This window comes from Orycteropus afer, unplaced genomic scaffold, assembly GCF_000298275.1.
Source record: "Orycteropus afer afer isolate SDZICR_OR568_19922 unplaced genomic scaffold, OryAfe1.0 scaffold00027, whole genome shotgun sequence".
Classification (NCBI taxonomy): Eukaryota; Metazoa; Chordata; class Mammalia; order Tubulidentata; family Orycteropodidae; genus Orycteropus; species Orycteropus afer.
In genome coordinates this window covers 17,987,124-18,014,607 of record NW_006921614.1, presented here as the reverse complement: position 1 = coordinate 18,014,607, position 27,484 = coordinate 17,987,124, and the positions used below count along the sequence as shown (strand labels likewise).

General features: G+C 35.4%; 1 protein-coding gene across 1 annotated transcript in view; it reads right to left on the bottom strand.

Moving 5' to 3' along the window:
• The window catches only part of EXOC2 (exocyst complex component 2), a 396,050-nt gene that overhangs the window by 258,073 nt on the left and 110,493 nt on the right, over positions 1–27,484 (bottom strand). Inside the window, exons 6-10 of the mRNA XM_007935377.1 lie at positions 27,225–27,305; positions 18,538–18,683; positions 18,318–18,399; positions 17,456–17,558; positions 11,710–11,828 (exon numbers count right to left, since the gene is read on the bottom strand). Of these exons, the coding sequence (XP_007933568.1) occupies positions 11,710–11,828; positions 17,456–17,558; positions 18,318–18,399; positions 18,538–18,683; positions 27,225–27,305 (531 nt within the window). The remainder of the gene's footprint in view (positions 1–11,709; positions 11,829–17,455; positions 17,559–18,317; positions 18,400–18,537; positions 18,684–27,224; positions 27,306–27,484) is intronic.

Here is a 27,484-nt window from a genome sequence, read left to right as displayed (position 1 = left end):
CTGGCAGGTTTTATAGAAACAGAAATTAAATTGTTTGGACAGAATTTTTAGTGGAATAGAATTTTCTTAAAGACTTATTATGTTTCAGTTACTGTGTGAAATGCTTCACATTCATTTCTACTTTGGAAAACACTGCATCTAAGATAAGATTTGTATAATTCAATATGTTGAAACACAACACAGAAAATAGTGATAGAGTAAGGAAATACTCTCTATGATACCAAATATCATTTGATATTTTCAAATGAAAATATCATATAAATGTAGAAGCCTTAATGATTTATACAACATTTTCCTTTGAAATTTATATAATCAACTTTGCTACTAATTGTAGGATTCAGGAAAATATGCAAGTAATAAATTTATCACATACTTTAAAAGCAAATACAAAAGGGCCCAGACTTAGCATCACATTAAAACTTTATATAAAAATTTATACTAAAAAATGCAAGATGAAAATGCTTAAATTAAAAATTTACATATTATTCTTGAGGGTTCCAGGATGATAAATTTATGATTAACAATAAAAACATTTCCTAGGTTCCTAAAAATATATTATATACTTTTCTTTCAAGTAAAACAATTGTCATTGTTTAAATAGATCCTCAGAAAAAGTTATCTCCTCAAAACTGTTGTTTCTACAATTTTAAATTAAATATTAAATTATTCATACAGTTTAAGTAAATCTTAAACTTTGAAACTGTTCAAAGATTGTTTTTTTTCCTTCTAAAAACAGAAACTGTATTAAGAATATGCTTTTGTTATTAAAAAACAAAATCATCAGTTTTATATGATATCAGGAAAAGAAAGTTTAACATGAACTAATTTCATAACTGGTTGCTGTTGTTGTTGTTCCTGTGGTTAGAAGCCACTGAGTCAGTAACAACTCATGGCAACCCTAAGTACAACAGAATGAAATCACTGATTGGTCCTGTGCCATCCTCATAATTATGGCAATGCTTGAGCCCACTGTTACAGACACTGTTCAATCCATCTCACTGAAGGTCTTCCTCTTTTTCACTGACTCTCTACTTTACCAAGTATGATCTGCTTCTCCAGGGACTGGTCCCTCCAAATAATAATGACCAAAGTACGAGAGACAAAGTCCTGCCATACTCTCTTCTAAGGAACATCCCAGCTGTACTTTCCAAGACAGATTCGTTCATTCTTCTGGCAGTCCATGGTATACTCAATACTCTTCACCAACACCATAATACTAACATTACTAGCAAGTACAACACAGCAGCAGGGTGCTAGAACAGCACGTACACCCTCAGGTTTCACTGGCATCTGGAATACATTTGTATATACTTTTCATGATGATCAGAAGAGGGCGCCTCAGTGCTGCACATGGACATACAAGTACTATGTCCTGAGTAGGCACTAACCTAGAAAAGCAAAGCCTCCCTCTCGTTTTGTTCCTTTTCTGTCACCAAAGTCTTACAATGAGTTGATTTGCATGGAGTTTAGAGGATTATGCACTAATTACTATCAATGTCAAAAATTTTTAAAAAAGCAGCAAAAAACCTGAGAATTCTGACATTCCTTTTAAACTTAAATTATATGACTTCTATTGCCGTTGTTTTCTGATGTCGAGTCAATTCTGATTCATAGTGACACTATGTGACATACTAGAACTTCCCCCCTAGGGTTTCCAAGGCTGTAATTTTCAGGGAAGCACACTGCCAAGTCTTTTCTCCTGCAGATCAGCTGGGTCAGTTCAAACCACCAACCCTTCAGTTAGAAGCAGAGCGCTTACCCATTGCACCACCAGGGTTCTTTATAAGACTTCTATACCACAATAATTATTACAAATATAAAGTCGTTTTGAAGATAAATGAGCATTATTATAAAACAGCAAAGAAAAGGATTTAAAAAATAATTTCTATAAAATATTAAATCAGCAAAAGGTTTTAAAATAACTCACAAATCAATTTTATTTTTTCTTGTAGCAGTTTGTTTAAAAGAAACAAACACATTTTACAAAATACATGATTGTAACAGAGTATAGTAAAACCATTATGACATTTCCCTGTACTGTGCTCTCACTTGCCTGCAGATTACATGCACTAAAACAAGATGACACAGTTTCTCTCAGAAAACCAAAAATATCTGCCCCTCAAGATTCAAAGCATTACTCAACTCCAGCTTTTCATTAGAATGTTAGCTCACAATGGAACATTTTACAGGTGACTGAGACAAACTGCTCCCTATATTTGCAATTGGGGCAGGGATTAAGTCCACTAAAGATACTCACAGCTATGCAATTGGTATGGAGTTTTGTTCTAGGAGTCATAGGCCATTGTTTCATCACCTGTAAAAACCAAGACTCTAAACTCTAATTTTAGAATCTTTTTTAGCTCCAAAATTTTCTGATTCTGTGGTTCACAGTTTAAATTTAAAACTCTACATCACTGTTAAGGACAAAATGGAAAATATGTATTCTTTTCACTGATTCAGTTATAATTTTACCAATATATGAAATAAAAAAAAAGTATATCTTATCTACAGATGCATGTGGAAGGAAAAAAAATCCTTCAAAAGCTTGAATTTAAAAATATTTAACAAAATTTCTTTACTGACAATCAAGAGTCAGTATTTTATTTCTCCAGTTAAATAAATTTCTCTAACATACGCTAGCAGCATTCTCAAAGGAATTCTTTTTTGAATTATGAGTATGCAAGAGAAATTTAACATAAACAAATATGAAATGAAGAAAAAATCATTTTAGGAATACTATATGAACACAGGCCAGGAATTTTGTTTCAATAAGACAAAAGCAAGTAGAAAATTTGTTTTCAGAAGTTGAGAAGTTATTTATTACAGCACACTAATGAAATAATCTTAGTCAAGTCACTAAAAGAATAAAAGCTGAGGGTAGAAGCAATCGAAAGTTTAAAATGTATTACTTTTTCGAAAGGAAAATAAACCATCAATCTTTCACAATTTGCTATTAACAAGTCAAAACATTTGCTATTTTGTTTTCCCCAACATCAGTGAAATTTCTATTAGATAAAAAGACTTCAGCTTTTGCTAATCTATAGATCTGGAAGATCTTCTGCAAAGCACAAAAACTGTTAAACAACTTATAATGACTTTAGGGAGACCATGGAAAATGCTTAAGCCACCTAGAATTCCAGTAAAACTTCCAGGAAACCTTATCAAGCATCAGTCAAAGCCTTTCAACCCCAGCTGTGGGAGTTTTCCTATTTTTAAATGCAAATATCAGGCAATATTTGTTTAACAGATTCTATACAAAATAAAGGGCAGAGGAGACTCTTCTTAAGAGAGAAGCCAGCAGATGTGGAACCAGGTGAACACGTTTACTCTGTTTCTCATCTTTCCAGCCTCATACAGCACATTTTCTCACAGTCTACAATGGGCAAGAGAACGCTGCATAGCCTCCAGACTCTCAGAAGGGAGGCAGACTTCCTTACCATCCTTAACCACCTTTGAACATACTTTTCTGTACACAGCGGGCCCTTGTCCTGTGCTATGGCCCGACCACCCACTGTTGCTTGTTGACCAAACATGCAGGCCTGGAGCCTTCACAGACACAGACAGGGCAGGATTCCTTTCAAGCACACCACACACATGAATTTCAATGCCAAAATTAGGGGGCAGAATTACAAATTCCTCCCAATTTAGACCTGTGTCCACAGATACACATGCTCTTTTTGATCTTATGATTCTCTATATATTTACAAGTCTGACAGGGACATTTCCTAAATTTAAAGGGAATCATTTAATCGAAATTAAATGCAAGGAGACATACTTAATATAGACATGAAAACCCTACTTCCCCTCTCGGGCAATCAGGATTGCCCTCAGCACGTTCCAGGCAATATTACTGCTTTATATTTTACATCATTCAAAATAATAGTTGAAAAACACAAATGTATTTTATATATAAAAATACCTATTAAACTTTGAGAACCATTTATTAGCTAAGATTGGCTATCTAGGCAAGAACGTAGTAAGTTAGATAAGTGAATAACCAAAATTACTGATGCTTTCATTAACGTACTATATATTTTAGTAATTACATAAAAATTTAAGTAGAGAAAACATGGTTAGGATATATAAGTAATGGAATTATTACAAAGTGAAAGAATATGGAATTAAAATACTTGTAATAATCAATATTTAAAAATTACTAATTAATGCTAATGTTCAGCATGTGCTTAACATTCATTGTCAAACTATCTTTCTGTGAAGGACAAAGGATGTGGTTTAGATATGAAATGGCTCCCAGTTGCAAGAATCTTCTTCCAGATGTACAGTAAGCCAAAGCAATAGAAAAGAACCAGCTGCTAGGATAACAAATTGCAAAGGGCCTTCTGACATGAGCTGTTGGCCTCTCTGAACTAACAGATAGATTATTCATTGTAAGGTGAACAGAATCTAGTACAATATAGAAGAAAAAGCACAGAGATCTTAATCCAGCTCTTTCCTATGATACTCAACAGCTGTTAGTTTACAACAGGATCCACAAATGAATGCTGTATTATTCCAAAAGTAAATCAAATTGTTAAGACTTATTGACTTCTTTAAAACTGCTTAAATTGTATTAATTACTACTCTTAATTTTAATTTGGCAGATAAAATAATCTTTTCAAATTAAACTAAAACATATAGCAGACATATCTACAATCACTATGTCAAACACCGCTGCCCTGTATTCTGGTAATTAAAACTGATATTTATCATATATAATATTATTTATACATAATAGTGAATAGTGACAATTTCTAATGGTAGGTGCTTCAAATCTAATCCATGGCATACTGAATATACCTGGGAGTGATTCTCTTTCTGAAAAGGAAAGGGAAATGCAGAACAACATTTGCTGGAGGGAAGATTCCTCATTACAAAAACAGACTGGTATTTTCCACTACTTCTCTCTCATGAATCTACTTTCTCCTGCACATATCCTTTAAAGTTTATAAATCTGAGAGCAGATAACTAAAATCTCACTCCATGTTCTAAAGCCCATTTAAAAAGCATTCTGCAGTCAACACCAAAGAACAAGCGTACAGGTGGAGCTACACCACAAAAGTCAGCCCACAGCAACTGTATGTAGGTGAAATGACCTGGATGGTAAAGGACTTGGCTACAGAGAGGACAGACAGAAATCAAATTAATATATCTCACTAGCAGTTTCTGCAATGGTATCTTTCCTTTTTGGCTTTTCAAATCAACTTCAAGTAACACAGTTGTCCTTGATCAAACAGATCCTCAGAAAAAGTTCATATTCTGGGTTCATATTATTATCATGAGCATTCAGAAGAAGTATTTTTTAAATCTCTACAAAGTAAGCTCCATAGAAGACCATTCCTGATAACAGATTTAAAACAAAAATTTTAATTTTATTTAAAAATTTAACAAATGTATAAAATGCATTTTTTTAACTGTCTTTTTAACCATGGAAATATTTTCATAGTTATACAGAAAACTTAACGGCTCTGACAGTTTTCTAGTGGAAGTAGCATCTAGCAGTGAGTTGGGCCTAACTTTGCATTACTGTAATACCAGAATTACATTTCCTTATTAACTTCAATAACTAAAGCAATTTAAATTATGGACATAAATGTCATATCTGCATTTTCAAAACATTGAGAAAAAATATAGTTTAGATATACCAGACATAAATTGTATTAATACAATTTAAGCATTTATTTTATATGAGCTTAGGGTCCTTGGATAAATATGAACATTTTTATTTTTTTTTACCAAGTAATCAATCTACTAATCTTCTGAATGTCTGAAATGATTAAAAGGGCCAGTATTTACACAATTTCTATTGCTAACATTTTCCTTCTGTAATACTCTACTCCACTGAATGAAGCCTTCAGAATAAATCCTTCAGGTGACATACCATCTCTAAATTTGCTAAGAGGACCTGAGACATACAGAAATGTATCCCTTTCTGTTATGTGACTATTTTATAGAATTTTCTGATTACTTAAGCTATTGCCCCTATTCTAAATGTCTCTGAACAATGCCTTTTGGGAAATTCTAATTAAGTAAATATCTGAAAGAACAGAATAATTACTACCTGAGCAGCCTGACACCCTATCACTCTAGTTACTAGATATTGCCAGATTATACTATAAGAGTTAAATGCAAACTTATTTTCAGAACAAAGAAAGAAACACCTTTGAAAGCAACCTTTAAAAATCTTGCTTAAGAATGTCGGTAGGGGGTTAACCAAAGGCTTTTCCTGGCAGGAAAAGCTGAGGCCTTAGTCTAATTTTGGACCTATTTCACAGGAATTTTAAGAGACCAATGACACTTCTCATAAGGTGGCAAAAGTGTTCTGTGTACAATTCAGGACACAGTGATACCTTGAATATAAGGTCCAGAGCAAAATGGTTAGTCATGTCAGGCTAGAAAAACAGAACAAACTTTCATCAGCACTTAGATTGCAAAATGAGTTTTTAAAATGTTCTAAAATCTTAGTTTTCTTCTCGTTTTTCATCTTTTTCTTCCCTCAGAAAATGTAAAAGATCAAATCTGGCCTGCCAAGTTAGGCTATGGAAGAGGAGGCGGAATATTTAGGGATAAATGGCATAGTATATTTAAAGTGCAATGGTAATCCTTAGTTCCATGTCCTTGTGTTTATACTCTGAGGAGCACCATCTGCTAGGGTCCGTGCATATTAGTACAACAAAAACTGGAATTCAGAGAAAGAACTAATGCTGTGCTCATAAGAATACCAACCTTATGACCCACCTCCACAGCCAAATGGTACACATACAAAAGAATCTTTCTTGGAAAATGGCAGCTTTTTATGTAGGATTGTCTCTGAAAATCTATCACCATCTTTGCTATTTGCTAGTGAAATTCTCTCTGAAGACCACAAGACTAAATACAATTAACATTTTTTCCCAAACCACCAAGTAAAGACTTTTTAAAAAATATTTATATGTTAATTAGATTTCCTAGATTCTTGCATAAAAGACCAGCTTACTTAAAAAGACACCAGGAACTCTTTTCCTGTCTGAAATATTTATATTTTATCCATTTTAAATTGTATTTTATTTCATGAAACTGTCTCAGTTCTTAGCCATTGTTCTGTCCAGGGATTTATTTAAACAATTACAACCATTCATCCAGTGTTAACAGTCCAAGTACAGAACTTCTTGAAACTCACATTCTCTGGACTGAGAAAACAACAAGTTTGCATTTTGAAAAATTCCTGAGAATACCTAAAGTAAAATAATGACCATTTATAATGAAAAGCTATGGGATGGAAAGTAGGCATTATCTTTTTAGTGCAAATGGTTTCTAAGCTATTTCACACAAGAGTGGGGCTATTAATCAGCTTTTCAAGTGTCAATAATTACATCTAGCCCTCAGTGGAAAACTACTATCAATGCAGGAAAACCAGTAAGGGTGTCAAGCAAACAAGTAAGTTCTCTGCCACGGAGCACAGAGGAACCAGATAAAAAACCAACACACCAAACTGAAGGTAAAAGACAGAGTATTACATCATTCTTTCTACTTCTTTGGAATTCACCAAAATAAAATAAAAACTGCTTCTGACCTGAGTTCAAAAGAACACAGCGATTTTCCACTAAAAGGTTCCTACAGGTTAGGATTATCTATGTTAATTATATTAGTATTCTTACTGATAATGAAAAAGGGTACAGTTTAAACTTGTTCTTCTGAATGTCAAAGGAAAATTAAATTACAATACAACCTAATAAACTTAGGAAATGTATACTGCATTTAAATTTGTAGAGTAAGTTCAAAAAAGCTGTAAGCTATAATGTTTTTACTTTCTAATCACAAAAGAACAATTTATCAAAGTACCTCAAAGTAAAGCTCATCACTAATGACTAGCTCCATTTAACATATAATATTATTTCACAAGTGATGAGCAAGTTCTACCACAAGCTTGTCCAGAGTGAATGAAAAACATTAAGAGCTCCAGTTCCACAAAGGCAGTTTAGAGACTCAGTTTCACATACTGGATACTTAACAGGGATATATAAACTCATGAGGGCTGGGCAGGAACTCATCTGGTAAAGGGTGTGTTTCCACTTATGTCCAAGAGTCAACTGTTTGGGCTTCAGTTATGGACATGGTTGTGGCAACAGAATATATGAAATTTTCTGGAACTTTTTCAATTTGAAATAGTCTATATGTTATCTTCATAGACTACACAGGTGTCCCAGAAGTTAAAATATTTTCATAATCAAATTACATATTCATATTGTCTCCTATAAGCGTTATGTTGGAACATCCTTTGTCAGACCAGGTATCCTGTTTATGTCTGGAAAATATCATTATTTATTTAGGGGGAGTGTATGGCATTTATCCCACTGGTATCTGGAATACTTACTTCTTCTCTTTGCCTCTTTATCTAGATAATTCATGTTCATCATTTAGGTTCAACTGAAATAGTACTTCTAGGAAACTTTCTTGGACATGCCTCTTCACTAGGTTCAGTTTTATGCTTTCGTAGAATTCTGTACTCTTCATTTCATAGTACTTTTCCAATTATAATTAAATACTTACATAATTAAAAAAAATTAATGCCCTCCCAACCTCCAAGAGGTCAGAGGCCACATTGGCTCTGATGCTCACTGTACTCACAGTACAGTGATCTCAACCACTGTGCCAGGATCAGTGGGAGGTGCTAAAGCACCAGTGGGTGGACTTCACTCCAGAGACTCTACGTAATGGTTGCTAGTGGGATGGGGGCCAGGAATTGGCAGTTTTTAAAAACCCTCAAGGGATTGTAATGGCTACATACTAATAGATTCTAAGGTCTGAGAACCCTGTCTCAAAAATTATTATTTGAAAAATAGAAAAATAAAGGTACTCTACATGCGTTGTGTTTAGTAATCTTTCCAAAAGACTACAGATTGTGTATATCATTTGCTGCCATTTCTCTTGATAAAACTATAAAGTATTTAATGACATTAACAGACATGTTGATGTGTGGCGTCAGTAAGGAAACATTTGGATTTCCCTAAATACCAAGAATTGAATCAAAGCTAGAAAGTACTCAAATCCAAGCACACTAATTCATGACAAAATTACGCTATAAGTAAATAATAATGATCTCTCTATGTCCTTCATCCTGTGCAGAACTATTCTGTCACTTTACTGAAGCCTTATATGTATTGCTATTCCTTATATTCCTTAATTTATATCATCTACTTGAGTGATATAAAGAAGTTCTGGTGGTGCAGTGCCTAAGACATTTGACGGCTAATCAAACCCACCAGCCACTCCACAGAAGGAAGACAGGGCAATCTACTCTGTAAAGATTTACTGCCTCAGAAACCCAATGGGGGTTGTTATGAATTAGAAGCCACTTGATGGCAGTGGTTTTTTTTTTTTTTTTGGTTTTACTTGATATCTTAGGCCACTGGAACTGTATTTTCTAAGGCCTCGGTGCTAAATCTAAAGGACACTTCTCATCCTACTTTTCACCTTGAGAACTTCAGTGCTCACTCCCCTTCTTTTTGGATTTGGTGACAGTGTTTCCCTTGACCTCAAGACCACCCTTTCTTAGTCTCTTTTGCAGGCTTCTCTTCTTCTATCAGCCCCTCCAATAGTTTCTCAGGATTCTATTCTAACTGTTCATCTTCTTGCATGAATGTATCAACTCCCAGCAGCCATGTCCAAATCTCTCTCTCTTTAAATCTAACTACCTATCGGGAGCTCTGGTAGCATAGTGGCTAAGGCACCTGACTGCTAACCAGAAGGCTGGCGGTTCAAACCCACCAGCCACTCCTCGGAAGGAAGGTTGGGCAATCCTACTTCAGTAGTGATACTGCCTCGGAAACCCAAGGAGGGGTCTCTATGAGTCAGGGCTGACTCGACGGCACATAACAACAACAACAATAACAACCTATTGGAAACCCACGTGCATGTCAGACAACCCAAAATAAACTTGCCAAAAAAAATGGGGGAAAAAAAAAGCGTTTTCTCCCCTATGTTCCCTAAGACATCCTAACTATTGCCCAAGTCAGATATCTGAGAACTTTCCTTGTTCCCTTCCTCTTTCAATCAATCACCAAGTATCTTTTCAATCAATCACCAAATAGAATATCAAGTCTCTTTCCTAAATAGCTCTCAGATACATCTACTTCTCCACATTTCCACCATCACTATTCTGGGTCAGGTGCCTACATGATCCTACCAGCCTCCTAATTGGTTTCACTGTTTCCAGTTTTGCTCACTCTAACCCACTCACCACATGGAAGCTAGAATGGTCATTGAAAAAGTAAGTATGATCGTGTCTTTCCCTTGGTTAATATCTTTTAATGGTTCCCTTATTACAGTCCAATCTCTATAAAATGGCTAAATTCCTTCCTTACCTGTCCCTACTTAACTCCGACCTTGACTCTCACCACTTTGATCACATTCTGAGCTCCAGCTATACAGAAGAATTCACCATACTTCCTCTTGCTTGAAGCCCTGTATGTGTCTAGTCTCTGTCCCTGGAATGGTATTTAACTGTTGCCTTCCTCCTTCCTTGATGTCTGGTTAACACAGATATCCTTCAGATCTTAAAATAGATGCCACTTCCTTTACATCTCAGAACGTCACCTCTTAGCCTCAAAAATCTGATCAGATGCGTTCTAATTGCCACCACAGCATGTTGCTCATTTCCAGTCTTAGAAGGCAGTACTCTAATAGTCAGCTTACCTGTTTATTTCCTCCACAATTTTGCAAGCTTCTTCTGAGCAAAGGCCTCGTACACTGTGTTTACTACCATGTTCTTAGCACCCAACAGTGTTTGGCACAGAGTAGGCATTCAATCTTTGTTAAATGACCAAAACAAAAAACCAGACTCACTGCCACCACGTTGATTCCGAATCATAGCAACCCCAAAGGGTTTCTAAGGCTGTAAATCTTACAGAAGCAGACTGCTTCAATTTTCTTCCATAGAGCAGCTGGTGGGTTTGAACCCCCAACCTTTTGGTTAGCAGCCAAATGCCTTAACCACTGCACCACTATAGTTCCTTTTGTTGAATGATAAAACTGTAAAAATTAAAGTTGATAAGCCCATATTCCAATGCAGCTGTGATTTCTTTCTTTAAATTTCTTCAGGGCCTTTGCCCTGTTGAAGCTGTTGCCTTTTCCAGGCTGCCTGGCAAGCTACTTCCCATTCTTCCAGTTCTTCATAACATGTGGACTTCTTTGAGACATCTTCCCAAACTAGTTATCTGAAACATTCTCCACACTTATTCTTCTAAACAATATTATTATTTTTCTTCACATCACTTATCACAGTTTTTATTTTGTTAGTTAAATATTTAACATCTTTCTCTCCTACTACAGAGGAAGCCTGTGAGGGCAAGGGTCATGGCTGTTTTACTCACCACTGATTATCTAGTACTTGGCATATTGCTTGGTATATAGCATGGACTCAATATATATTGGGTGAAGTAATGGAAAAATAACCTTAAAGACTAATATCATTTCTACAACATCATGCTGCCTCCCCCAAAATTTTAGCAGTTCCCTGAAACAAATGTTTGTCAATACTGCTAAAGAGCATTCTTCCCTATTCTGTTGCTCACTTGTAGGTATAATGCTAGCCAGCTGTACCAAAGAAGAAGAAGAACACAGGTACAGATATCATGTAATCATTTCCTTTATAATCCAGCTGTGCCAACTATTGATAAAGTAATAAAGTAAATTAAAGAACAGCATGATAAGCTGGAAGAGAAGATGCCTTACCTTTCAGGTCTTTTATATAGCCCTCTTTGCAACTGTGCATGAGCTGAAGGATCCACTTGTGCTGGGCTCCAATACATTGCCAAGCAGGGTCACCAGGGGCATGAAGGTCAGACAGGTACCTGAAAAATAAGACCAAGACTGACAGCTTTAAATGAGGCTAAAAGGAAGAGCTAGCATATTTTTAAATCATTAAGAGTTTATATTAAGAAAATCTACAATTTTATAATTAAGTAAAGCATTTGTCAATACTAGCCTTTAGATTTCAATGAAATATATTCAAATTTATTTTCACATAATTAACAAATAATAATAAATTGTATTTAAAAAAAGGTAAAAGACTTTCTAGAAAAATAACCAGGAAGACAAAGATAACTTGCAATGATCCTATCTACTGAGTGCAAACTTTATATTTAAGGTTAGTCTGCAATGTTTCCACTTGTTGTTGTTGTTATGTGCCGCCAAGTCAGACCCGACTCATAGCAACCCCTCCTTGGGTTTCCGAGGCACTATCACTGTGGAAGTAGATTGTCCCATATTCCTCAGAAGTCACTATGTAAAACACAGGTGGGAAACAACAAAGGATCCCCACCCCAGCCTTTTTTTTGTTTTGTTTTTAAATGCTTTTCTAGTATGAAATATGGCCACTAGATGGCAGTGTGACACTGTTTTCTATGATAATCTAGTTCTTCAAATCAAACTTACTGCCTTCCAGTTGGATGCAACTCATTGAGACCCCTCCTTGGGTTTCTGAGGCAGTATCTCTACCAAAGTAGATTGCCCAACCTTCCCTCCGAAATCTAGCCATAGAGTAACTAAAATTTAACCAAAAATCCAACCTATTACCATATGGTGTTAGCAAAGAATACTGAGTACCATGGGCTGCTAAAAGAACTAACAACTCTGTCCTGGAGGAGGTGCAGCTGGAATGCTCCTTAGAAGTAAGAATGGCCAGAATTTGTCTTACCTACTTTGGTCATGTTGTCAGAAGGGACCATTCTCTGAAGAAGGTTATCATGCTTGGTAAAGTGGAAGGTCAAAGGAAAAGGGGAAGGCCCTTAACAGGATAGTTTGACACAGTGGCTACAACAATGGGCTCAGGTATAGCAGGTATCATGAGGCTGGCACAAGACTAGGCAGTGTTTCGTTCTGTCTTACAAAAGGAGGTCTCTGTGTCGGAGACAACTCGACAGCACCTAACAACAATGACCATGGAGTTAATTAGGACTCATAGGGACCCTGTAGGACAGAGTAGAACTGCCTCATAGGGTTTCCAAGGCTATAAATCTTTAAAGAAGTAGACTGTCTCATCTTTTCCTCCAAAAAGGGGCTGGTGGGTTCCAAAAGGGTCTAGTGGGTCTGAAACACTGAGCTTTTAGTTAGCAGTCAAGGGCTAACAACTGTGCACCAGTGTTCCTTAACTGTAACTGAAGGTCTTCCTACATGAAGAGATCTGGTGATGACAAACTTACCTGTAAAATCTAAACTGTAATTTATGACTATTTGAGAAAACAGTTATCTAGAAAGTATAGTATAAATGGGCACTATTCTTCATTTAAAAATAGTTCCTAAAATAGTCTTTGTACATAAAAACCCAAAGCCATATAAATCTTAAAATACATTTCAATTAAAAAAATTCTGTCAAATATTCAACATTTGGCCCTTGGTCCTCATAAAATACATAAATCTATCTAACAAGTTAAACTCAATTAAATCAACTCCAAAAGTATATCCAGATGAATTTATTGTCTTAAAAGCATTGTTTGTTAACCAATAACCTTGCCACTGTCTTCAGTTAAAGATTTTTATTCAAAGACAAATTTTAATTAATGGTTACAAGCTGTGACTTCCATTCAAATATTAATCACTCAGGGTCATATTTGATTCTTCTTTCCCACATGGCTCCAGTAATGAATATTTCATTTACTCACAGACGTTTCAATTAGTGCTAATTACAGGAAAAAGAAATCCATTTTGTCACCAAGTTGATTCTGACACATAGTGACCACTGGGTTTCCAAAGTGGTAAATCTTTACCAAAGTAGATTGCCCCATCTTCATTCCTCAGAAGGTGGTTTTGAACCACCAGCCCTCTGGTTAGCAAAATGCCTTAGGTACTGTGCCACCAGAGCTCCTTTTGTAATATATTAGCTACTAATAAAGTATTAAGGAGAGATCCTTCATAAGTCAGTAATGGAGACAGTCTGATTTCTGAGGGAAGCTAGGCATCTGATCCCCTGCAAAATGGCTACTAATTAGCTTGACTCAAACTGCCCAAGAGTGTCCAGGGGCAGTGCCTAGAGTGGGTCTTCATCCTCCTCCCTGCCATGGTCTATCGACAGTTTGCAAACAAGTTGTGTTTCTGTATTGAAAAAGCAACAACTCAATTAGAAAGAAGAACTTTACTCATATTAAGAAGTCACCTAGGATTCCCCTGCATATACAAGGACAGCAACCTGAGAATGAAATCTAACAAATTAAATGTAGCCTAACATAGGGAATTTATTTCAAAGTTTTCAAATTCCAATCTGATTCCTCCTCTCACACTAGGCTTTCTTCTTTTACCGTCTGGAATATAAATATGACAAATAGCACATCATGTCACAAAGAACATGTAATTTTATTTTTATGCTTGCTGGGAAGACTTTGTTTCACCTTTGCCTTCCATAGACTTGATTTGTCTCCAAATACTTCTGCAATACTTTTTCCTAACACCTTCACTCAAATAACCAAGCCTAGGTTTGAAATTAATAACAAAAGTCATAAATTTTTGGCTTAGTAACTTGTAAGGCTCTTAACAGTCCTCTTTTTATCATCTTATTAATGGGTATTAAATCAAGAGAGATGCATACAGAAAAAAAAGTTGTTCTTTCAGAAATTCTATATTTTTCAGTTAAAAGGTACAACTATTTGGGCTAGGCTTTACTTTAGTTAAATGACTTAATTCAGTAAGCTTCTCCTTTTCTTTTAGTGTATAGCTTAAAAATAAGTAGTAGTTTGATTTCAAGATCATTGTTTAGAATGTGATACATGTTCTTGCTATGTTTTTTTTTAAAATTGCATATGAAAGAAGATTTTTTAAAAAGGCTTTTGTTAGAGGGGAAAGAAGGTAAAGAATGCTAATTATGGTAAGCACAGGCTCAATATTTTAAAATTTAAGAATTAAAGTTCAGCCATATTCTGATGTAATTTTAACAATCACCAGCTATCAGATCACACTGACATGGAGAGGAGCATGCAACTTTGGCTTCTTTTATACATACTTACTCGTAAGTAGCCGACTGGCATCAAAATAAAACAAAGAGAATGGAAATAATAAACTTTTAATGAGATAAAATATAGAACTAAAGTAAGACAACACTGATACAGCTGACTTTCATTCAATACTATGCATAACTTAGATTCTACAGGAAAGCTAATACAGATGTATTTTCTGTTGATGATCAAGGCAAATCTACCACTAGATGCTCTCATAGTACTTATCAAAGTCCAAAGATATTTGACCTCATTTTGATATTATACTGCCTATTTATTAATGCCTAAATATTTAAATTAAAAAAAGATAAAAGAACTGCTGAATGTCTTCTAAAAGTCAGGAGTAGAAACTGAATGATAAAAAATAAGTAAACTACTGTTGACCTTATTCTTTCCTTGTTAAAATGAGGGGGAAAGGCATTTATATAGCCCATTTAAATGCCATGGTTTTGACACTTCACACACACACACACACACACACACATTCACTGCCACAGAGTCAATTCGACTCATAGCAACCCCTCCATGGGCAGTATCTCTATGGAAGTATATTGCCCAGACTTCTTTCCAAAGAGTGGCTGGGGGGTCTGAACCTTAGCATATTTTAAATGCTACCCAGTGAGGTAACTTGCCTTAAGAACCGCACTTTAGTTAACTATATAGATTGTTATTCACTGCATGAAGTTATTTACTCAGTAATTATAGGCAAATTTAATACAACAAAGACAAGCTGGTTTACAAATATAAACCACAGTTAGTGAGGTAGCACAGCAGAACAGAAAGAACAAGAATCGGAGCCGGTAATATTTAACCAGCTGTTTATCCGGGACAAGATAATTAGCCTCTCTTACTCTGTTTCTTTAAATATAAAACAAAGCAGTTGAATAACTAACATGTAATTTTTTCCAGCTTTAAATGCCTATGATTCTACAAGCCCTAAATATATACTTTACTATGGAGGCAGCTTACAGAAAAGGAGGAGTAGGCTTTGAAACCAGACAAACATAAATCCCACACCTATCTGTGCGTTCTGAGGAACCGATAAGGCCTGAAGTTCAGTTTCCTCACTTGTACAATGGACATAATACAACTGCCCTCTCGTGGCTGTTGTTAGGATCAGAGATGATGTGCAGATACTGAGTGATGGCTGTGATGGTCACTGTCATTGCTCTTTATGTCACTGCTAAAGGGCTTTCTGCTTTCCTCAGCAACACCAATGTGCTCAGGCTCCATGCCCCAGCGTCACCAGGAATAGAGGTCTGAGGTAAGCCCCTGCTGTCCCTCCATACTACAAAGGCAGCAGGTGCTCATAGTCAAATCCTCTCCCATTCCGAAAAATATTTCCAACAGTCACATGGTGGCCACAGCCAAAGCACACATTAAAAAAAAAAAAAAAAAAAAAACTCACTGCTGTTGAGTCAGAGCCAACTCACAGCAACCGCTCCTTGGGTTTCCGAGGCCGTATCACTACAGAAGTAGATTACCCAATCTTCCTTCAGAGGAGTGGCTGGTGGGTTTGAACCTCCAGTCTTCCAGTTAGCAGTAAAACACCTTAGGCACTATGCCACCAGAGCTCCCAAAGCATACAAAGGCTATTATAATTTTATAACTATTGAACATTCAGTAAGTCCTAATCGGGAGTCCATTTAGTAGAAAGTGGGAAGCCATTAAGTTTGGAAAATAGTATCCTATTCTGAGAACAAAGCCCTCACTAAAATATTCCAACAGAAAATAAATGTAATGTTTTTTAATTATAGATATAAAAATGTTTATATGCTTTAATTTTCCCCAAATCTTGATATGAACTATATCATTTTGCAGATGAAGAAACTGAAGAATAGAAGTAAGCCATCCAATGTCAACAGCATGGTACCTGTTACGCTATACTGCTTCCTTTGAAGGCTATCTCCCCACACTCTGGATGCCCATATTTTTAAATAGTACTGCTTTTAGGTTTTTAAATATTCCTATGTAGTAACTTTTTCTTTCACTGATCACTAAAGACTTGAAAATCAGATATTATCCTGTTCAATGCTAGAACCTTCTATAGTCTCCTCTACTGCAAGCCTCACACACTTTTATGGTCTGATGACCCCATCCAATGTGCGTCAGTACTCTGCCCTACAGGGAGCTCCCCACCCCCACAGTGCCCTTCATGATCTGGGGTGCCACACCACTAAGGAAGTCTGGTAGCCACTTCTCACAGGAAGAAGCAGTGACGAAGCAATGAGGGTACTTTCCTTTCACCATACTGTCAGGATATTCTTACCCTTAAAAAGTGAATATTCTACAACTAAACTATATCATTTACCATGCAAAAACATTTTGGTCTCCTATATCAGATACACCTAAATTTATGCTATTATTTTTCATTTTTATATTTCCATTTTATCAGCCAGTCTCCTTGTTTCTCCCAAATTAGCTTTAAGAGTTGGGTGATGTATCCAGTATGGTCCAGTATACATGATCTATCAAAGTACTGGCAGAAGGTTTACCTTATATAACGTTTTTGATCATGTAAGGTTGATGGTGTCTCAAGCAATTTATCCAGAAGTAATTCTCTTAAAGCTTCAATTCGTGTTTCTACTTCAGCATAATCTAGTTTAAAAGGAAAAAATATACAAGGTTTACAGAATGGAAACTTAAAATCAAATCATGGAACAGTAGTTGCCTTAGAAGGGTGCAGCGCTTGACTGAGAAGGGATACAAGGGAACTTTCTGAGGTGATGAAAATATTCTGTATCTTGCCAGGGTGTGCATTACATGGTTGTATGCATTTGTCAAAACTCATTGACCTGTAACTTGTAAGGTCTGTGCGTTTCACTGCATGTAAATTTTATCACAATTAAAAAATAAAATTAAGTTTTCTAAGTCCTTATGGATTTCATTTATGAATTTAATAAAGTCCTGTGATACTTCTCCTAGTTGATAAGGCTTTATACCCTATGGCATTTTAAAGATTCTCCTATTTTCTATGACTCTGGCATCAGAGGTAATTTCAAAAGTTGTTTAGTTTGCTTTAACTTCAGGTTGGAATTTTTAAACATGTTTTTCTGAAGAGGGAAGACTGAAATGTAGGTTTCCATCTCTATAAAATATCTGTAATTTAATCTTTCCAGTAAAAGAAAGATTTTTAACGGTGGTTAACAATGGCCGAGGCTCAGCTATGAATGCAGTAGCTCATTTCCACTACATCTCAGTAGAAAAGTCAGCAAGTTATTTTTTGAAGTAATTATTTTACACTTTAAAGAGAACATCATATAAACAGCAATTAAAATCATGCAACATTCTCTGCAGAATAAATTCCACATCTGTCCTCTGAAACTAGAAAATTTAGAAGTAATAAACAAATCTTACATTTCTTGAAAACTTGCACCTCCGTTTTCCCAAAGAGTGACTTGGCCTTTTCATAATCATTAATAACCACATCATAATCACCCTTTAAAATCAAGAAACATTTTAGAGACTGTCAGTAAAGCATAATGACATAAAGACATTTGGTTAAGATAACAAACATCTTAACAAATCTTTAAATTTATGACATCTATAACCATAGGAACATAAATATATACTTTACCTTTAGAATATTCCTTTCAATATTTAGAGGAAGGTTGAAAAGAAACTTAAATCGCTGGAGCACATTGAGTGCATTTCTAGTGGAATCAGCCTTGTCCTTTCGACCTAATACTTCTTGAAATAATGTATCTGCAGTATTACTTGCTCCTATTTTAAAATGAAAAAAGAAACCTGGATAAAGGCTAACTTTAGTCAGAAAACATAAAACTGGGTACTGGAAACAAAATGTTAGGATATTGTAGTTTTACATTAAAACTTAATAGACTATCTTTTAATAGTTAGGTATACTGAGATCTTTTATGGTGTGCTACAACATCATTTCTATTTTGCCTGCTAAGTCTTTTCATATGTTAAGAATAGTATCCAATCATATTTACCATGCTCAAATAAATTCTCTAATATTACCATACAGAAAATTAATTATTCTTCTAAATTTTATACCAATTATAAGCCCTTAGGTTATTTCATTAATTCAGACAACAGCTTAACACACACACAAACACACACACACTACACTACACTAGTTAAACACCATGGATTCAGTATCTATATATGATAAATAAAACAAGAAAAATATTTTTCAAAATGTTGTTCAAAAGACATTATTTTAAAATGAATTCTTAGTAAATTATCTTGGTAGAATTATCTATTTTATATAGAAGGCACAGAAAATTACATAAAGAAATTTAAAATGATAGACTAACATATCACGTATTTTTAAAATCATTTATAAGGTTATATATGAATTGAACATTTCATAATTCTTTCACCTAAAAAGACCTCAAACTATACGAATCAGTGTAATGAAAGAACTGCTTTATCTAAAGCAAAATGTACTGTGACAAAAAAAATAGTTCACCATTTTCACTTTGTGAATTATTTTTAATTAGCAATAAGGAAAGAGGAGAAAAAGGATAAACTGTGCTTGGCTGTTTGATGGCTCCTTGTAAAGTTTCTACATTATCTGGTCTAGTGACTATACTTTAAGCAAAGATGAAAAAATTACGTCGGTCTCACTGGGTGGCTGCATGCCATATTCTCTAGTCAGCACTGTGGGTGGCCTGACCATGTTAAAAGTCGTCTTTGTAAAATAATTGCTTTATCTAAATAATGTTTGAATTCTGTTGAACTTTTAAAGGCTTGATACAAAAACTTTGCTTTGTCAAGATAGTTGTTTTCACCACATGCTATTTAATGTAGAAAACTGAATTTCTATTAAAAGATGAGGGAAAAAAAATTATTCCCTTCTTGCCACCAGAGTACATAATGATGGGTAAATGATTATTTGATATCTGATTAGGGTTAAAACGTTTTGTTCAAAGAAAGTTTTAAAATATTTATCATTTGAAAAACATAAATTTCATGAATTGAGGCTTTATAAATGAAGAGATATGTGAATGTGACTGAACTTTTTAAAAGGTTAATTACTTATATAATTATACTTACTAATTAAAAAGGTTTTAGACAATAAGTCTCCAAGCACATTTTTTTTGCACAATGAAAGAATTTGGGGCAAAAAGTGCAAGAGTTCAGAATTAGATTTTTCTCATTTTCAGGTAATAAAAACTGGTATCAATTAATCACTTTATCTCCGTTAAAGGCATAAAAACAGAAAATCTACTTAAAGTTAAACAAAAGATAAAAAATTTATAATGAATAATTTACATACAGAAATTATATAAAATCACAATGTTCATTTATTTATACAGAAATGTATATATTTATATATGGCAAATTTTAATTATGCATAGAGAAATCATGCTATTATAATTTTAATTAGTAGACAATTTATAATATAAATTATTCTGCTGTGAATTTTATCGCATTCACAATAAAATTTTGGGAGTTCAAAACTCTTATATAATTAGATGATTATATCCAGTAACAATATAAATAAGAGCAGTGAAACCAAGATTTATGCAGGCAGATAAAAATCACCAGCAGCTCACAAAATGCCCTTTATGTCTGTATTTTCTAGGGACATGAACGAGGAATGAAAATCACCAAGCAACAGTGGTGCTCTCCACCATCAGCAGGCACCCTGGGTCCTTCTAAGTAGTGATCGCACATGTGTACTACTCTACTCACACCCTTACTCGTCTTCCTCACACCAAGAGTATGCATGTCTATAGTAGCTGGCAGGGGTTTGAGAGTATAGCACAACCACACAACAAATTTAATTGGACCATATGGTCATAAAAGCCACAACTTTCACTTTACAGGTTTTACCAGCCTTAGGTGACCCAAGACCTGAAATTGCAGCCTTTATCCTCATTCTAGGCAGATCCTAACACCATGCTCTCTGACAATGACCATCACAGCCTTAGTCACAAACAGACCTGAGAACTAACAGAGATGCCATGGTAACAATACTCAGCTGCCACAGTTGTAAAGGGTCCATAGCATAGAATTTTTTTACAATGTAAGATGGAAACAGGAGTATGTTGGCACTGCACACACTAACCAACAGAACACAGATCTGCCAACTGATCTTACATTCTTAACTGCAAAAAGCAGCAAAAGAGAAAGAAATTTTAATTATGCCAGGAAGTCCTAGATCTTTATCTACAAAAGCTCAGTCATGTAATAATGGTGTCTTATAATTTCATGCGTGTTTATTTAACATAAACATTGTACTTTCCCCTATTTCCAAGTGAGCTTATTGGTCCTTTTCTAGGTATTGACACTTGAGACAGTGGATCACAAGAGTGATTTTTAATTTGTGCTCTGTGTTTGATGGGCATGGGGGAGGGAAAGAGTACCCCCCCACACACACACACACACACTTCAGATAATACAATTCATCCCACGACAAGCAAATTAAATAAGATTAGGAAATGAAACACAGGGGCATAAAAAAACTTTAAACGTTTACTTAAATGCATAGCAAAACAAGGACAACAAAAAGACCCAACACCTTCTTTGATGGCCTCAGTTCTTCTTAACAGATTCTAGAAAATATGACTGCTATCTATAACAAATATAATTTCATTATGTTACTAGAACTATTAGCAATATTTAATACTCGTTTACAATACTATTTCTGATACTGGAATTTTATAACTCCACATGAAGTGTACAAAACTGGAATTCTGTGGATGAGAAAGGTGCATGTTGTGCTCAAGTAGCTCACAGCTAGCATCCCTCCCAACTTTGGTTCTGCAGTGTCTAGTTGGTTTTAAATCAACCACAGTAGGAATATTTACAGTTTGGAAACTAGCAAATGCTAAATTAGGGTTTAGGTGGGGTGTTTTTTTTTCTCTTTCTTTTTCTTTTTCCAGGGGGTGTTTTTACTTTTTTCTTTTGGGAGTGCCGCTTATTAAGTATTCACCAGTACACCACTGACTAAGGCTTAGGAAGCCAATTCATTTTTTACAAATAGGACTCTTAGATTCTTAGTGTTATAAATCTTCTAAGAAAAGGCTTTTTCCTTTTAATTTTAACACAGCACTTGGGTGAAATCATTTACTCCTGTTACTTCAACTACCATCCCTATGCTGCTGTTGTTGTTACATGCCAATGTATAGGCTCTAATCAACAGTGACTCTACGTATAACAGAAACACTGCCCGGTCCTGCACCATCCTCATAATCTTTGCTATATTTGAGCCCATCATTGCAGCCAATATGTCAGTCCATCTCATTGAGGGTCTTCCCCTTCTTCACCAACACTCTACTTTGCCAAAAATGGTATTGTTCTCCAGGGACTGGTCCCTTCTGACACCATGACCAAAGTACTTAAGATGAAGTCTGGCCATTCTTGCTTGTACGGAGTATTCCAGCTATACTTCTTCCAAAACAAATGCTGTACTTTTTCCAAGACAGATTTATTTGTTCTTCTGGCAGTCCATGGTATTTTCAGTATTCTTTGCCAACACCACAATTCAAATCCATCAATTTTTCATTAATCTTCCTTATTCACTGTCCAGCTTTTACAACACACATATGAAGTGACTGAAAATATCATGGCAGTTGTGCCTTAGTCTTCAAAGTGACACCTTTGCTCTTTAACACTTCAAAGAGGTCTTTTGCAGCAGACTATCCAGTGCAATACATCATCTGATTTCCTGACTGCTGCTTCCATGGACAGTGATTGTGGATCCAAGTGAAAGGAAATCCCTGACAAATCTTATGCTGGTGACTCCTAAATCTGTATCTCAAGATATGCCTGTTAGCTTAAGACTAATCTTTAAATTTATGTTTACTAGACATACAATAGAAGCTCTGGTAGCGCAGTGCCTGAGGCACTTGACTGCTAAACAGAAGGCTACTGGTTCAAACCCACCAGTCACTCCTCGAAAGGAAGGTTGAGCCATCTACTTCCATAGTGATACTGCCTTGGAAATCCAAGGAGGGGTTGCTATGAGTTGGATCTGACTCAACGGCACATAACAACAACAACAACAGACATATAATAATGACAGCTAATATAGTGAGCATTTACTCTATGCTTGGTGCTCTTCTAAAAACTTTATATGTATTAATTCATTTAAACTTGTTTATGATCCTGTAAGACATAAGATTGGTACTATGCTCCATTTTATAGCAGAGACAACTCAAACACAGAGAGTTTATTCTACTTGCCTAATGACACACAGCTAGGATATGGTGAGATCTACAAAGAAATTAATTTGTATGATCCTCAGAAATCTCAAACTCTGTATGTCATAAATTCAACTGAATTTCCTCCTCTTCCTCTGCTTGAGACCAGAAATTTGGAAGTCATAATCATCTACTTCCTTTTTCTTACTTCCCACAACAATCCATTGGGCAAGCATTGCCTATCTTACCTCCTTAACATCTCTTATCTTTCACTCTATCTTAACCACTTCTGTTTTGGTTCAAAGTCTTCACATTTCTACTCTTACATCACATAACATCTTACAACACAATTCTATTTGGTCTTACTTCTTGAGTCTAGGCTAGCACCCTTCTAATCCATTCTCTACACAGCTGGTAAATGTTCCTTAAAATTTTCATAATGTTGTTCTCTTATTAGAATTCCTCCATGAGTCACATTTGTCTTTTGGATAAAGACAAACTCTACAGCACTACATAAAAGCAGATCATGAATGCTCTCATCTCCCTTGTAGTCTCACCAATCACTTCTGCACACTAGCCACACTGGATGATAGCACCTGAGATGTGGCCTGCCTCTTCTTTAACATGGTGACTTCCTGATATTGCTGCATGCCCCGACTAAACACACCTGTATCTACTTAGCAATCTACTCATCAACTCTTGCTTGCCTGGCTACTTCCTGCCCCCTTAAAAGGCTGCTGCCATGCTTCCCTAAAATTGTCCTCAGTCTACTTTTCAGTCAGGTGCCGCTATGCTTGCTCCAGATGCATCCCAGGATTACCACTAGCACAGTATCATCTTACTATAACCTAAATCACCTGCTTATTGGTCTGTATCTTCCACTAGGCCATAAAGTCTTAGAAGGGCAACAGCAAGTTTTATCTTTATATTCCTGGGACAGAATGAGCATGTGCTCAATAAATGCACTATTTTGCATCAAATGGTCAATATTCTTCCTACTTAGAGAATATATAGTATAACCCTGGCTGGCCTCACTCTGCGTGGTAGGGAGGGGCCAAAAAAATAGCTGTGCAAGTTGAAACTGAGCAGAGTAGTTTAATAATCGATGGAAAGAATTATGATTGTTCCATGACATTAAAAAAATTTTGTTGAAACATTGAAAACTTGTTTTTTATTATAAATAGAAAATTTTTAAAATACTGAAATGAATTTTTATTTAGTACACTATAATTTAAAACATTAGAACCACTGAAAATTCAGTGTTTTGTTTGTTAAAAAAAAAAATATCAAGAGCATTTGCCTTTTCTTTTTATCATAAAGCTTAGGATATGAGTGAGCATAGCTTCTATGCCTTAGCAAACTGTTATATTCCTTCCTAAGCTTGGATCAACTTCTAACATTGTATCCTTTACACTTTCAAAGTCATGAAGTATCTCTAAGAGCTCCTTTGAAGTGAAGTTTTTTGCTGGCATCCCTTCTTCTAGGACACCTTCATCCTTTAAATCACAGCCACTTTCTGCATTTCTCTGGCTAAATCCCCTTCAAGAAATCCCTCTGGATGCACACCCATAGTCTCTAGAACAACAGCACTGTCCACATTCCCACAGTCAGCTATTTCTTCTGTAACTCCATTTAGGTTCAGTTTGATTCACTGACAGTTTGATCACTTCTGATTTTTTTGATGTGCTTTCATCTTTGTGGACCAATTACCTGTTTCAATTACCCATTTTTATAAAATGTCACATGGTTTTATCACTGCAAAACAAAGAGACAAAAAATCACATGCCTTATTGACCATGTCTGCATGAACTGGTAACAGACATGCAGGGATCCATTGCCTCAGACTTTGAAGGAAGGGGTACAGCTGATCACTGACCTTGATGTGCATCTGTTATTATGGCATGATCTGTGGACTGAAGAACTGGCAGCAAGGTCTGCACACTGTACAATCATGGCTAACGTACCATGGAAAATGAAATCTGAACCATGTCGGGGGGCTGGTGCTACTTAACTGAACCATGGTAATGAGCTTCGTACACATCGGAAACCTGCACAGCAAGGACAGCCTGTAGCTTGTACTTTGGAGTCAAATCTCTGCATATAAATCCCAGCTCTGTCATTTGCTACTTAAATGACCATATGTAGCTCATTTAATCTTTTGGGGGCTTTCGATGTTTTCTAATTTTAATTCCCTATGCTTTTTTAGCCACTTACGTAGTTATTTAGGTCCTGAATAAATATAAAACATCGATCTGGTGGGCAGAAACTCTGGAAGGTGGAAAAACATATCTCCCAACTTCATATCCCACATACAATCTAGCACAGGACTTAAACACAGGAAGTGTTAAATGCTTGTAAAGTTCACCTGAATTTAAATTTAAAACCTTATCCCAAGACAGCAAATATCAACATCATGTTGATAAAGGATTTTTCTGGGGAATATAAAGAATTATTATAAAGGAAAATATTTTAGGAGAAATATTTACATGTTGAGCCCAATTTTCTCCAAAAGGAGCAAACATCAATGAATATTAATGTAACACATTTATAGCACAAATTCATGGTTATAAAGGAATGTAAGTAAAACAGCTTCCCTTATAATTTTTATACCATAAATCCAGAGTGAATTAGCTCCTAAATTATTCCTTAAGAAGGAAAAAAAAAGGGATATTAAGATACTGTGCTAACCTTGACATATGAAACAGGCTTTAACTGTTTCCAATGAATATTGGAATACTTTAATGAATATCATATTTTTCCTTCTGATACAATGGTGTATTTATTATATCAACCTGTTCTTACAGTCATCTTTTAAAAGTTACTAATATAATTGTTTTCTTTTTGCTTTGTAGAAATATCGTGGTTTGATGACAACTTCTGTAGTGAAAATAACATCCCTGAGGAAAAACAATCCTTCCAAGACTATACTAACATAGAAATGGCTTTAATAAATATGAACTTGGATTGAATTCAGAAGATACTCATTTCAACAAGTTAGTGACTTGGTTTTCACAGACAAAAACAAGGCAAAATCTCAAGGCTAATAATAATAATAATAAAGGGGGAATTTAAGTTCTGGTAAAAGTCATAAATTTAGAATGAAATCTAAGTACTCAAATTCTTGTATAAAGAAAAACTTACAGCAAAGTAATGCTTTTTTTCTAAAAGATATGTCTTATCAGAAATCTCCTGACTTGTGGACAGATATTTATACAGGGCTCAGAAACTTCTGCCTTTGAGACTAAATTAAGTTAAGCTGGAAGTACAAAACTAACTTGATATCATAGTCCTGTGTTCATAGAGCCACTAAGCATGTGACATGAAGTTTCTTAAATTTCTTAGTTATTCTTGACTGTACTTCATGGGGGAAATCATATGATATATTTAGATTTAAAAACAAGGAGTTTTCCCATCACATTCTTGCTCCATATTAAAAGACATGAGTCTATAGATTCAAAAACTATATGATGAGGATAATGTATCTTTAAGCCATTGATACTCAAATAAGAATTAATTCATCTGAGGAGATTCTGCCCAATCAGTAGGATAAGTAGCTCCCACTTAGAAGGCAGGATGTCAGAAAAAGGGTAAAAAGGGAGGTGGGAAGGGACCCAAAAGTTTGCATTTATCAGTTTCTCCTGAGCCTACAATTTTTACAATAAGTCACAGAGTTGGACACACTCTTAAAGATACAGTTGCCTTAAATCCTTTTTTGGAAAAAGCAAGGTATAAATAAATAAATGACATGTAATTATCTGTCACTTTTCCAGATGGTGTTATATGCATTAACACAGGTAGATACTTGGAGATAATCTTTTTCAGGGTTTCAGTCAATGGCAATCCTGGCATCTGCCTTGGTGCTTTTCTATCTTTGATGCTATTTATATAATGGCCTATTTTATGGCAGCAAGCTTAACTTTGCAGGAAGTATATTGGCTTCTTTTCAAATTATAATTTCTCATAAATAAAATGTAAATAGAAACAGAACATTCACTTTCAATGTTGTTTCCCCTTTACATTCATTAAATATTTAGAAATAATTACTAAGATACAACCTACCACCTTGTTATGTGAAATCAGGCCCAACTGCTCTATTAAAGCTTGTTTTAAAGTCATGAATAGTTTAGGGTGATAGGACAAAACTTACTGTTCAGAACATTCTCCAGTTTCTGCGTCATGGATCCTTCTACTTTTTCTGTTCCATCTGCTTCCAGTTTTTGATGAATAGCTGGGGGTGGGGGGAGAATAAACTCATGAAACTGCAGGCCATTTTAATGGGTAGGAATATATTATATAAAAATAGTCATATTACAAGGGGCAAGGTTATGGTCATTGCTTGGTCACAGCCAGCTACCCAGAGGGACCGAGTAGTTGATCCTGCGGGCTTGGGACCATAGTCGCAGGGGA